Source organism: Chelon labrosus, assembly GCF_963514085.1.
Source record: "Chelon labrosus genome assembly, chromosome: 12".
Classification (NCBI taxonomy): Eukaryota; Metazoa; Chordata; class Actinopteri; order Mugiliformes; family Mugilidae; genus Chelon; species Chelon labrosus.
This window is the reverse complement of record NC_140345.1, coordinates 23,545,726-23,559,726: the sequence shown is the minus strand read 5'-3', so window position 1 is coordinate 23,559,726 and position 14,001 is coordinate 23,545,726. Positions and strand designations below refer to the sequence as shown.

The window sequence follows — 14,001 nt, the reverse complement described above, 5'->3', positions numbered from 1 at the left end:
GAATAAATTGGCCCAAAACTCCTGTAGTCCGAGCACAGCTTTAGTCATCATATTTATATATAAATTCTAAAACAATTTATTCTTTTCATCTTTTATATGAATCCCAAGAGATGTCTTGCAGTGATCGGTTATTCCACTTCCTCTCCACTGGCTTCTAATTTTACATACAGAACCATCCTGGATCTGGATTTAGATGGACTCACCCGGTTTTGCCTGCTGAGGCATCAGCTCTCTTCCTGGTCTTGACTGTAGTGTCCGTCTTCACCAGAGAACAGTCTCCTTCCTGTGGTCCTTCTACCGGTCCAGACTTCGCTCCCTTTAGAAACAAATAACATCACTAAGATTTGTGCTGCTAGCTTCCACTGGCTGGTGCTGAGAGCCATCGCTACACGGTTACACGTGCGGAGATTAAAGCAAAATGTGAAACACATTCCGTCAGGTACATACAGTATCCAAGTCACTAATTAGTGTTTAACAAGGTTTTGTCATTCCACTTGCCACACTGCATCTACAAATGATCACGAAATAAAGCAATAACAACAAAAGCGCTACCGTCATAGCCACTTAACCTACTTACGTGGAGCTATCTATCCGACATCCCACTTGCTGTGCATGTATGCTCTTAAGTTAACTGGGTCTGTCATAACACTTCACATTAAAGCGAAGCCCGCAGGCCCGTCTCAGCAGGGTGGCTCTCGTTTCCCATCCCACAACCTACTTTTCCCATTTGTTAATTCTGTCACTAACGCTACAGAGCCACAGTCAAGGCACTTACTTACATGTTTTTTTTTTGTTTTGTTGTTTTTATAAAAAATGTTGAAATGCATGTAATGACACATTATATTTGTTTTAGAGAGAGCACTACATTAGCCTTGTGCCCAGGCTTTGGAGCATTAGTGAAAGCAGAGTTTGGGCTTTGATGCTTTTGATGATGGGAATAGAAAGACCGTATTTTAGAAGTACCACGAAATGTTAATGGATAGCCCAGGGCTGTTATATTTTTTATATAAACAGATGAAACTTGTTTTGAGCAAAATGAAACCACGACTGAGGTGAAAAGTTCACTATAGAGAAGCACAACTTTTGTACAGCTGCTCTCATTACGGTTTCCAGATTCCAATCCCAGTGAAATCCCACAGAGTCAACTCACAGTGCCGCAGAGTTGGAAGCGGATTCTGGTTTTCTGCTGGGGCTCAGAGACAGGGTGGCACTCTAAGTCCCAGAATTGGGCATAGTCCCCTCGGTCCCTGGGCAGGAAGGTAATAGGCACCTGGAAAAAATATAGGAAGACAGGGTCAGAATGTAAATAGAAAAGCATGGACGGTGTTGCAGAGGCAGACTTATAGATGGAACTTGTTAAATGTCTTGAAAGGATTAAAAAAAAAAATAAAAAATCAACCTTTTTCCTGCACCTGTATTTTTCCACTGACAATATAAATGCCTTGTTTGGTCTGACTGAAGAATTCTTTGCGTGTCATGGTAAAATGGACTTTTGAACTTTCTATTTGATGAGGATTTTAAGCTCTCAGTACTACTCAAAATCAGTCGAGTGTCATGAAAGCCGTAACTTGGGAATAACACAACCAATGGCCTTCCCCCCCCCCCCAATACATACATTTCATTGCCAGTGTTTCCTCACTCTGGATCATCTAAAAAATAACAAGTCTAATTTTCATCTGGGGTGTGAATGGACTAACCTGCATCTTCTCATGGGCTCCGAGGGTTCCCGAGACCCTGGAACATCTGAAAGCAGTGTAAGTGGCCCGGTAAACGTCTCCAGAGTTATCAACCCCCTGAGGAGAGAGCAAGGACCACGGCTGGAGTTAAGCCACTGCTATCACTGTACAACTACAGTATCAAAAACAAGAATGTGAAAGAGCAACTAAAAACACAAGCAAACTGAAAAACAAACTGAAACATCTTCAAGAAACTCTACAAGTAGCTCCAGTTTTTTAACATGACTACAAAGACTGAGAACCTTCACAGACATGATTACAAAGTGAGTAAAAAAAGTAAAATAATCTTGTTACACTTAATAAAAACTAAAATAAGGTAAATAAACTACAAAAGCAGTGAAAGCATCTGTTCCACAAGGTGTGATATTAAAAGGAGAGAGATAGAAAAACAGTAAACAGCACAAATCAGTAGACAGATGAAAGAGATAATGAAGGGAAAAAAAAAAAAATGCACCTTGACATATGGAGGAGCAAATGATGACAGGTACCACCGCACTTCCACTTCCCCATTCTGTACCTCCAGCTGGGCCTCTGAAGCACAGGAACAACAGAGTTTTAATCTCCCGCAGGAATACACACAAACACACACACACTATGTGCTGCCTACAGACTTAAAACTTCAAGAGTCTGCATGTATTTCACGCTTGTAAACCTTGAAGATAATTAGTATAAGACTGTTCAGAGCTACTTTTATCCAGTGGTTGCTCACATCCCTACCTGATGTCTCCCCCGAGGGAGTGGTGGGGAAGATGATGGTCTTGCTGCTGATCTCCACCAGGTCTTGAAATGTCTGTTGCATTAGCGAGGACTTGGTGGCGAGCCTGGACACAGGCAAGACAGGAGTAGCAGCCTGAGGAGGCAAGGCCGACAGAGACGTATCTGGTGGGGCGACGGACACATCCAGAGCAAGGTCCCGACGTATCTGGACCTTAATAAACTGAACCGGGAGTCATGTTAAAAACAGACATGGGTCAGATGATTCAAGAAAGTATTGCTTTAAGAGGTTGCACAGTACGTCTTCTTTGTCCCATACCTTCTGTTCACCGTTGCATTGGACGTAAATCTGACCACTCCAGGGTAGCAGGGCGGATTTGGTTGCTAGTGAGGGGTTGGGACTGATCAAAATCTGCAGGTGGCACCTTAGTTTGCATTAATAAAGAAATTAGTGGAATTAATTAGTACAGATTATGACTTTCTGATTTTGTACACAAAGATAATATATTTTTAGAAATGTTTGCACCATGTCATTTGACTCTGAATCTAATGTATATGTACTCAATTGTCCAAAATGTTATCTTGATAAATGCAAACTGAAATATAAACAGAAATAACCCCAACAAGCATCACAGTCTTACTGCAAAACAAACTCTAGACTCCCTGCATGTATCTACCATTGCAAAAAAAATATGAAGAAATATAAACAACTCTTCAGTTTTTCTTACTGAGGCTCGATAACCCCATGCTGTGGGGTGATGGTGAGACAGTGAGCAGGCCAGGACAAATCAAAGCTCAGCTCTCTGGAAGTGTTGTTCCGGATCTGAACCTGACTGGTGGGGGATGCACCATCTGAAAAAATAAAAAATATACAAAAACATGAAATGATTGCATGTAGTCAAGTTCACAGAATACTGAGCTCACAATAGAGATTTGACTCACTGATGGTGGGAGCTGCAAGGACAAGTTGTTCTGGATGGATGGTCCAGGACTCAGACTGTTTGTGTAATGGCTCTGAAGACTGAGGGAGTGAAAATGTAATTTACAGTTTAAAAAAAAAAAAGGCACTAAAATAAACACTCATTGTAAGAAAACATTAATGGTCACAAAGACGGTCTTACAGTACCTTTAAGGAAGGCTCCCCGACTCTCAGTGCTGGACCCTGGGGACCTTTCACTGGTAGCACATCCAGAGACACGTTGCCATTTACCAGAACACTGGGAATTACACAACAACATGAAAGCGTATATAGTGTTTAAATAGTATAGTGAGCTGCAACATATAAACATAGCAGAGATCCTTACATCAGGCCTTTTACTTCATTGTGTTCTTCAAAAAATAATAATCTAAATGAATGTGCTGCAATAAGTGGGATCTATAACTTTGCATTTCCCAGATTTTTCCCCCCAACAATTTATCTTAGTATCCCCATCTTTGTGTTGTCAGTTCAGAGGACCGGCGGTATATTCTAGTAGGTTAATCATGTTTGGTATGTGTGACATTACCTGTCTGTCTCGGAGCCGTGCCGAGCAGAGGGCAGCAGAAGCTCAGTGCGCTCACTCTCCTCCTCACCATCTGTGCTCTTGGTACTTCCTAGCAACGACACCACCACCTTGCTCATGTTGCTGTAGAAGATGTGGGCCTCATTGGGTCGCTGGGGCAAGTCATAGGCTGCAAAGTGAAGCGAAGTCATTAGACAGATGGAAATTTAAGACCTCAGTTTGTCAGATATAAGACTTGCTCAGAAGCAGAATGATGGTAACTTTGCAGGTTTTGTAAAACTGTTAAAAAGCATCTTTGTCATTCAGACATGGGTGACTTTTAAATTATTATTCCTTATGCGTTTATTCAGACATGCCAAGGCCATAAGGAAATAACCTCAATATTTGGCATCTGTCATTCAAGGCTAGATAGAGTTGCTTTATGATCGTTGTAGTCCGTTGCAGCCGCCTGGTTATCCCAGTAAGTCTGCCGTCGTGAGCCTTGTTGGAAAATTAGACTGCTGCTAAGTTTGAAAGTTGACACAGAAGCTTCCCTTTTCCTTTTCCTTTCCTGAAGGGGAGGAAGTGAAAGGGTAACTTCTGGGTTCAACAGTTAAATCAGCAATAGAGCAGCAGACTGAAATGCGCGGATGCTGCAGATTATTACTCTCCCCATTATCCACTGAACATTTAGGCTGAATTTTAGAAAAAGTCCTACGCCGTTTTAAGTGAAGAACAAACGATCTTACTCTCCGCAACATTTTCTTCTCCCAGGAACTTTTCATTGAAGTCCACATTTTTCAGCAGACTGTTTTCAGACAGGGCCTTCTGCACAACGTCTGGTTTGATCTGAAGCAGTCTGAAAGAACAAAACAACAACGCTGTAAAAACAAAAAAGGGGAGAAAAGCCGCATTTCTGACAAAAGAAGAACCATCTGGAATCGGCTCGACAAACTATAAGCACTTTTAATGATGCAGAAACAATGATCGTTCATCTGTTGGCAGCAGAGACACATAAATAATGCTTTGTGGTAACAAAGCTGGACACTGAGAAAATTACTTTGTTTGCTGCTTTTGAGCTTTACTGTGGAAATGAGACAACTTTAAAGTCATTCAAGTTTGGAATAAAAGCAATACAGATGGACTGAAACTGTTCATCAGACTAGCAGTTTCTTAAACAGTAAAGAAGTTGATTTATCAAAGTTTTTTCTAGCCTTTATTGAACACAATAATACTTGAACACTGAAACTAAGTGACACAGATACAATCATGTGAGTCCATTATTTTAAAACTGGACGCTTTTATTACATCCAAGGTTTAAAATGGTCAAAACCTTAACATTAATACGTAAATAACCTTTAAATATGCTAAAAAAAATATCCCTCACCTCCTGTACTGCTGCCTGGAGACCTCATCTCCACAAAACAGACAGACGGTAGCAAGCAGGGAACTGGACAACTGGCACAGGCTCTGCTCTCTATGTGTGGACTTCATCAGCACTGTGATCACCTGAAAACACAGATATTATTAACAACGTCATGTTCTGTTCAAAGAAACTCTACTATTATACGACTATAATTCTAGTTCCTTGTGTATTACTGCCCGTCCTTTTACCTCTTGTGTCCTTTCCTTCAGTATAAACTGTGAAGGAGCGATGCTGATGACAGAAGGGTCCATGACCGTTCGGGTATGCACATCAGAGAAGGCCACGGCTTTGATGAAAGCTGCTCTGGAGCCAGTGTTCCTCACGCACAGACACACTTTGCTAACGTGACCGACGGCGACGTTGGTCAGTGTTGCCACGTAGCCGTCTGACTGTTTCCTCTGGTCCTCCAGGATGATGTTGCTGGTCCCACCGTAGCCAGACAATGGAATCTGAGGATGGCAAAGACAGGAACTGAATTAAGCTGAATGTGGTTTTGAAAAAAAAAGCGAACAAAAGAAAAATGCATAATGATTGATGACTTCAGAGAAGGGCTTTGAACGGTCACATCCTCACAGTGAATTTGACCCCTGGCTGTGAAGGTCGGACTCCAGACTGTTTGATCTCCAGCTTGGCCAACATGCAGGCCACCCTTGTTGGAGCAAAGAGCAAGTGGACGGTCACATCCTCTCTGGGGCGAATGGACAGCTCTCCGTGTCGGGTCAAACGCTCCTCGGGACTGAACATACTCTGGAGCTGATAAGAAAATCAGTTTACACAGTTAAACTAAATAGCTTTAGGATAAAGCTGATGCCATGAGTCGGTCAGCTAAGCATGTGGGGTTGAACATTTTCTGCAGATTGCCGATTTGAAACAAGTATAATAAGAAAATAAACTCTTCATATGGTTCCAACCAGGATGTCAATTCAGGAAAAATGAGTTTTCAGTTATGAGAATGTGACAGCTTACCTGAAAACAGTCCTGGTCTTGGCCACGAATAAGCAAGCGCAGCTGCTGTGTGGTGTTGGTTGAGTTGTTCCTCAGAACCAGCTTCTGCTGGCTAAAAAAAAAAATAAACAAAGAACACAATGTTGTTGGCTGTTGGTTATTTCATCAGTCAAGGTATAAGTGTTTCATGTCAAACTTGATATCTTTGACTTTGCATAACCAACGTTTTCAAAATGAGAGTCATTATCCTAAATTGTCTAGAAAAGCCAAGTCAAACCTGGATCTAGATACGGCTTCTTACTGCCATCTGTTCTTTACCTCCCTTCAAAGAGTATAAATAAATTGTGCATTATGTTGAAATAGCTTTTGAGGAATAACACTCCCCGTAGACACCTCTGTCCCTTCTCATGAATAACATTACACAAGCCTTAATAGAATAAGATGGACCACTGGGCCTTGAGTTTTTTTATTGATTACATTCCAATGAATAATTGATACCCAGAAAGTGTTTTTTTTCCCCCCTGTAACCAAGGAGTAGTGAAATTAATGAAAAACTGAAAAGTTGCTTACACAGCTCGTCCCAGGGTGACTCCTCCCCAAGCTACGAACTGTTTATTCGAGAGGATCGGTGGAACGTCATTGGTCAGACTAGAGCCACAGGCAGCAGCGGCGGCAGAGGGCAGTTTTCTTAAGTCTTCAGAGATTACTTCTCCTTTCAGCGTCACCTCGTACTGAGGGCCAGACGGCAACACCAAGATGGTGAGAAGACTGTAAGATAGTGACAAAGGTAATTCCAGTGAGTAGATGTTCATTTATGTCCAGCCCCCGGTGTACATGTATTTCAAGTCCAGCAAGGTGTAATTATTTATTTTGCCGCTCCTTTCAGCAGTAGTTGGACTGGAGTAGAGGTCGAGCAATAATAGTGTTTTAAAGGCTGATATAAAAATGGTAGTTTGGAGAAGGGAAAAGCTGAGCCATTTAATTGGCCAATAACCAAAAGCAAAACAGACAATTAAAATCTGCTGGATATGAATAAAAATGGTATACCATCATCAGTATAATCATACTTATTATTAATAAAAGAAAGCTGTCTTAATAAAATTTCCCACCAAACATAATAAGCTAGTGCACTTCTCCATTCTTACGCTTTCTAGTTTCAGTCCTTGAACAAACCACAACCTGGGCTTGATCCTAGTGTTCTTATACCAGTATCTAAGTTGACATGACATTTTTATCCAAGACTGTTGTGTTGAAAAAGTAGTTTCAACACAACTGACCACCAACTGACTTTTAGCACTGACGGTCAAATTTTCAACAGGATCTGGTTTTTTAACTCGTCACAAGGCTGAAACTGCTTCATGTCTCCAACGACTTGCTGCTTGATACAGATGTAGGTTGTAGTTGCATACTGATTTTGATAAGCCATAGCTTTGTCTTTGACAATAAGAAATTTAATGTTGGGGCGTCACAGTGGTGAGGTGGTTAGCACTGATGCCTCACAGAGAGAAGGTTCGAATCCATGGGCCGACTGGGCCTTTCCGTGTGGAGTTTGCATGTTCTCTCGGTGTCTGCATGGGTTCTCTCCAGGTACTCCAGCTTCCTCCCACCATCCAAAGACATGTTTGTTAGGTTCATTGGTGATTCTAAATTGGCCGTAAGTGTGAGTGTGAATGATTGTCTCTCTGTGTTAGCCCTGTGATAGACTGGAGACCTGTCCAGGGTGTAACCCGCCTCTCGCCCGATCACAGCTGGGATAGGTTCCAGCAGACCCCGCGACCCTTAAAAGGAATATGCGGTTACAGAAGATGAATGAATGAATGAAATTTAATGTTGTGTTTCTCGAGTGTCAAATAGAGTGCCCCACCTACTGGTTGATATTCTCTGTTATAGGCGGTTTAGACTTCCACGTTAAGTTGACACAGAAGCTACGGTGACACCGCCTAGCGCCATAACTGATGTGAACCTCCCCAGAAATGCAACTATGCGACGCAGAGAGCAAGACCTATGATTGGTCCGCTTGGTAGTAGTGCGTTTCCTCTTTAGTATTTCCGTCTGCTTCTCCATCTCCGCAATTTTTGAATTTAATCTATGTTTTTTTTTTAACCCAATAACAAGAACTTACTGGTTACTACAGAAAGCAAACTTTATCCCAATAGCAACATTTAAACGCAAATATAGTTTTTTATACCTTTCTCTACATTTCCTGTTTCCCTGTGCTTTGAAAGACACCGCAATGCCTTTTTCCTCTCCCACTCTCAGGGACAGCTCATCAGGCGTCACAGAAAAACTGTCCTCGGCGTCACTGCTCTGTGAACAGAGGAATGAAAGCAAACAGCAAAGACGTGTTTTGAATGTTGAGGTGTCAACAAGGAGGCAAAGAAAAAGAAACAGGAGAAATGGAGTGCAGAGAATACAGTGGGTGAGGCAAGAAAGGAGGGAGCAGAAGAGGAAAGGAGCAGGGAGGAAAAAGAAACATAAAGTGAGAAAGCACAAAAAAAACTGCAAAATATCAATGGATCCCCGAAGTATGTGGCACATTCTGAGCCCAAAATGTCACAGTGGTTTACTCAAACCCCAAATCTAATAAGAAAAGTAAAGGTCAGAATTACCTTGAGTTTTAGCTGCACATCAATGTTTCCTGCGTTCTTTAATGGCAACGTCTGTTGACAAGATTTCCCCAGTGGAGCAGACAGGCTGACAGTCTAGACAAAGGAAGAACAAAAAAGCCACCTCACTGCCAACTCCACAAAAGCCAGGAAAGGTTGAACAAGTGATAAATTAAACATGCAAATAAAAAAGAAAAGTCGGTTTTATTAAATCTAACAAGTCAAATACAGCTGAATGTGTGCATTGTTAATTAATGATTTCACTTCACTGCTACAAGTCTTGACATTTTATGAAACCAATTCTGCTCACAGATGTGCGGTTACATAAATTTTACATTAAGTTTGGAACACTGAACAAAAGAGCAAGATTGTCCTGTACTGCAGTACTGAATTGCACAATATCTTGAAATTTAAACTTGCATTTCTCAGAAACTAGCCATGTGTGCTTAAATGTACTAGATGAAGGAAGGTTCAAAGTGTTCTGCAAAGTTCCTGTTCACTCTTCACTCAACATCTGCTCGCTCCTCCAACATTCAACCAGACTAACCCTGAAAAAGCAGAGTTTGAACACTCTAAACTAACAATTATTTCCCTGTCACTTTGACTCTTAGAAAGCTGAAGATTGTATGTTTGATTGGCTAAATATGTTAAATGTCACTGATTTCAGTCTAATGATCTTCCACAGTGTGATCATCTCATCCAAGGTAACTTAAGTTGACCCACTGCATTGCTGGGACACCTTTCTAATCTCTAGAAATGCATTCAAATGTAAAACGAGTACCTTACACATGAGGTAAGGCTAAAATCGTATGAAGCTAAAACTTAATCAGTCTGAGTTTAGCCATACTGCAGCCAGGATACCTGGAGATCTTTAGGAGCATGGACCCTTGCAGTTCCAGACCTGGCCCTGAGGGGAATACTCCTGATCACATGACTTGGACCAGGAGAGTCCACTTCAATGTCCACCCGAGCACTGTACTCATCAGCTGGACCAAGTTCTCCTGAAAGGAACAACCACAAAAGAGTTTGTTAGACTAAAAGAAAAACATTTGTGACTGTTTCATCTGAAAAGTGTCTCTAATAATTCTTAGATTACGGGTAAAGTATTCAAGGCTGATTACCTGAAGAAGCTGTATACTTCTGAGGAGCCTTGAAATGAACCCAGACCATGAAACTTTCTGGATTCTGGAAAAGAAGTTAATCATATCATACAACCAGTTTAGCAACTGTATGTGTGAGATTAAAAAACAAACAAACAAACAAACAAACAAAAAACACTAATACTGGATCTGCGGAACTCTTACCCATAATATCTCAATATTCAATCTGACTTGCCTCTGCAAACCTTAGACTAATTGTGTAACAAAAACATGCAGAATGGAATAATTTAAATGAGATGCTGACTAAGGTAAGAATTTGGCAACTCTAACCTCTCCATAGCTGGCATGCATCACGTGATTCATCACCGAGGGAGACGGCACCGGGGTCATGTGTCCGGCCTGCTGCGTTCCCTCAGATGTCATGGTAACGGGGTGCTTGGAAAAGGTGAAGCATCGCCAAGCTGTGGCATTCTGGAGGAATGTGGAGAACCACTCAACCATTACAGTATTTTTATGCCAACTAGCAAGAATGGGTTATTAAAAGGCCTGTTCTGCTCCACTGTGTTCTTGATAACAGAAACACACCGAATATAAAATCAAGCACGTCTAACCATTATAAAAACATCTAATTCACTTTATGGGGAAAAACGTGTCCACCTTTTATTATGTAGAAACAACACTAACACTCTTTGGCTATTGCTTTGTCATCAGCTCAGATGTGATGTTAACTAAAGATCACATTGTATTTGAAATCCACTTGCTTAGTCCTCAGAAGCTGCATTGAAACGTGCAGCAGCGTTTTTAACACAACATGCCACTGGAGGTCACTGTATCGCTTTCACAGCTCAGCACGAATGCATGAGTAAGTGGTCTCAAAATATGTAGAAATGTTATGAAAATGTTGCCAAAATATGCCATGTTGACTCACTGCACTGATGACCAGACGAATGGGTACGGTGGCATGAGTCCTGTTGAGCAGTTTCAGAGGAAGAGATCTGGCACTGCCTCCTGGCAGGTCTCCAAAATCCATACAACCAGATTTGCTTACTTCAATCTGAGAAAGAAAATGTGTTTCATTTAATTTATGGGTAATTTGCTAAAGAATGGAACAAGAAATCTCATATCTGCTTTATGTCAGCTTATTCTTTTTGCATCCTTTTTTTTTTTTTTTTTTAAATATATTTTTTCTCAGGAGTGTCAAACTGGAGGCCCTCACCTCTAGAGCGGGGTTCTCGGCCATGGCAACAAGCACAACCCTTTTAGCAAAAATATTTGCTCTGGCAGCCACCTCTGCCTCAGTGGAGGCAGGCCAGGAACAAACACTGAGGATACACTGGTAAACACCAGCCTGTGGAGGGATGAACAACACCTTCTGCTCCTCAGTACTCTTGGGGCCAATGATAGTCTTGTTCTTCACCATAAGCCACTGGTAAGGCAAGCTGTCCACCTGTAAGGATTGGCATGGAAGAATGAAATGAGTGCCGAGTGTCACCCCCTGAATCGTGATTGTAGTTCTGTCCGTTCAGTCACAACAGGCAGTAGATGACGTTATAGTGTTACTAGACAATATGTATTTGATATTGTACTTCGTACGACATGTGATTTGACACAAAATCCCTTCATTCTCGCACGCATCACCTTCTCTCCATCAATGGCCAGGCTGGTGACAGTGATTGACACTTGCTGCCATCTCTCTGAGGGGTTGAAGAGGCTGAGGGTGGTCTGCGAGGCGATGCCCACACAGCAGGCATGAGGGAACCGAAGCTCCTCTGGCACCACCACTTGACCTGAAAGTGAAAGTGAAATACTGAGGGTTGATACAGAGAAACACGCAGTCTCTCTATGCTGAAGAAAAGGCAGGTAATGTCATTAGTGGAAGTAAAGATAATTAGATGCAGCAATTAAAAATGCCAAAATGTATGCATTAGCAGGCCCACAGATATGATCAGCTAGGTATGAAAAAAAAATTGATCTTGCAAAATTATCAAAGTTTTGTCTGTAATTCCAAGACTTTCAATAGTATACAGAAATAGGTAAAGGGGACCTTCACATAAACACTCCTACCTCTCAGTTCATCAAGACCACTCGCCACCAGTGGTTCTGCACCATACTGGTTGTAGGGTTTGCCCGTCATCCCCATTTCTTGTTGGCTCTGGGGTCTAGGAAGGTGGTGAGACCCAGTCGGACCAGAAATCCCCAGAGGACCTGATGTGGGGTGAATGTGTCTCACCGTTAGATCACCATTTGGTATACCTGAACACAAGTGCAGAAGGAGGACAACAATTTAAACAAATGTATTATGTGGGTCATGATGTGCCGACTTGTTTAATAATAGTAATATTTAAAGTTTTTATCAGATTTAACATATAAAATAGAAGACATGCCTGCAGAGGACATACTGTAGAGACCATTTCCTGTTGCTCCCACATGATAGGCACCAGGATGTAACGGAGCATCTGGTCCCAAATACTGCTGAGCCAGCTGGGAATTAAAGAGAGAGCGTCCAGCGAGGAGGGACTGAATATCTCCTTGGTGGGGAATAATGCCGGGACACTGAGGCTTAAAGCTGGGGATAGGCACATAATGAAGTCCTTCCACGGGGTAGGACGGAGGCATGCCGAGCCCACTGGTATACACAGATGACGCCGAGCTAGCAGCACCCCAATGCTGGGAGCTCTGAGGAGCTGCAGAGGTGCTAGTTTGTTGAATGTTCTGGTTACTGCAATAACCGGAGTCCACTTTAGTGAGCTGCCTTACGCTGGACTCGGACAGATGCGTGTGGCTCCTGCAAACTCCTAACATGTCAGCAGTCCTGTCCACAGGGCAGTGGTAGTTACATTCACTCTGGCTGCGGGTACAGCTCAAAGCAGAGCCGCTACGTGAGGGATCGGGGCTTTTACACTGCTGCGCTGGTAGTGGATCAAGGCTTTTCGAATGCTGTGGTGGAACCTGATCAAGGCTTTTGGGCAGGCCAGGAACGCCCAGGTTAGCGTCTCCATCTGGTTCCACTGGTGGGGTTGGACTGAATCTGATGATGGTGGTACTCAGTGCCATTGTACAGTTGTTCTGTAAACAGCAAAACAATCAAGAATAATAAATGACAAAATCATAATTAATCAAATATTCTGACCAATAATATAAGTAACATACCAACATACATACCATTTCATCTATTTAGGTCAGAGAAAGAACATACTCCTGAATACCCTCACATCTCTTAAAAGGACTTTTTTTTTTTTTTTATTTAACTATATTATATATATATCAAGTGTGCAAAATTAAAAACACTGCAGCATTACAAGTTAACCTTAGTGACCTGGCTAGATCACAAACATCAAACCAACCTCAACTACTGCAGCTTTATGTTAAAGTAAAAATAACATGCATACTCGTCTTTGTCCTACTGTACCTTTTGCCTCTCAGGTGTAGGTACAACAGTGCCATCATTCATTGAGATGTATGTGAGCCTGCTGAGGCTGGGACTGGAGCAGGGGGACTGAGGTGAGAGGCTGAGACCTGGACGTCTGTCTACCAGACCTCCGCTGGACGAGGAAGGAGAATGCATACTGAGAAGACAACAGAGGGAACAGAGTAATAAATGATGTGTCTGCCAGAGGTAATCTGCATCAACTAAGTAACACCACAATACTAAATATAAATAAATAAATATTATAATAATTAAAATTAATGTGACAATAATTTTTAATCACTCTGGGACTGAATTTAATTTCAAGCCATAAATAGATCAAGGCTAACGATACTAACAGTACAAATAACAGCTGCAATTACTATTTAGTACATTTACAGACATCATGTGAGAGACAGTACCCATCAGCACTGGGAACGGAGGTCTGGCTTGGAGAGGAGTGGGTAAGAGGAGAGGTGGATGGTCTGAAGTTACACTGCGTCTCCTCCACACATGGCTCAGAGAAACCTTTTGGCAGGTCTATGAAAACCAGAATTAGATGTTAACAGATGTTCATGTTATCTCTA

The 14,001-nt window shown here is 42.0% G+C and overlaps 1 protein-coding gene across 3 annotated transcripts in view; it reads right to left on the bottom strand.

Annotated features, from left to right (window-relative positions):
- Positions 1-14,001, bottom strand: part of cep192 (centrosomal protein 192) — a 30,480-nt gene that overhangs the window by 5,870 nt on the left and 10,609 nt on the right. For 2 of the 3 annotated variants that reach the window (XM_084557010.1, XM_084557011.1), the window contains 28 exons: positions 13,837-13,954; positions 13,418-13,574; positions 12,408-13,074; positions 12,073-12,261; positions 11,647-11,795; positions 11,225-11,455; positions 10,937-11,062; positions 10,339-10,479; positions 10,030-10,093; positions 9,770-9,909; positions 8,912-9,004; positions 8,491-8,609; positions 6,873-7,070; positions 6,324-6,414; positions 5,931-6,110; positions 5,546-5,806; positions 5,319-5,440; positions 4,681-4,790; positions 3,956-4,121; positions 3,577-3,667; positions 3,393-3,471; positions 3,179-3,302; positions 2,770-2,875; positions 2,454-2,673; positions 2,191-2,267; positions 1,698-1,793; positions 1,151-1,270; positions 204-316 (listed from right to left, as the gene is read on the bottom strand). In XM_084557010.1, the coding sequence (XP_084413136.1) occupies positions 204-316; positions 1,151-1,270; positions 1,698-1,793; positions 2,191-2,267; positions 2,454-2,673; positions 2,770-2,875; positions 3,179-3,302; positions 3,393-3,471; positions 3,577-3,667; positions 3,956-4,121; positions 4,681-4,790; positions 5,319-5,440; positions 5,546-5,806; positions 5,931-6,110; positions 6,324-6,414; positions 6,873-7,070; positions 8,491-8,609; positions 8,912-9,004; positions 9,770-9,909; positions 10,030-10,093; positions 10,339-10,479; positions 10,937-11,062; positions 11,225-11,455; positions 11,647-11,795; positions 12,073-12,261; positions 12,408-13,074; positions 13,418-13,574; positions 13,837-13,954 (4,348 nt within the window). The remainder of the gene's footprint in view (positions 1-203; positions 317-1,150; positions 1,271-1,697; positions 1,794-2,190; positions 2,268-2,453; positions 2,674-2,769; positions 2,876-3,178; positions 3,303-3,392; positions 3,472-3,576; positions 3,668-3,955; positions 4,122-4,680; positions 4,791-5,318; positions 5,441-5,545; positions 5,807-5,930; positions 6,111-6,323; positions 6,415-6,872; positions 7,071-8,490; positions 8,610-8,911; positions 9,005-9,769; positions 9,910-10,029; positions 10,094-10,338; positions 10,480-10,936; positions 11,063-11,224; positions 11,456-11,646; positions 11,796-12,072; positions 12,262-12,407; positions 13,075-13,417; positions 13,575-13,836; positions 13,955-14,001) is intronic. The other variant, XM_084557012.1, reaches the window with a different exon arrangement.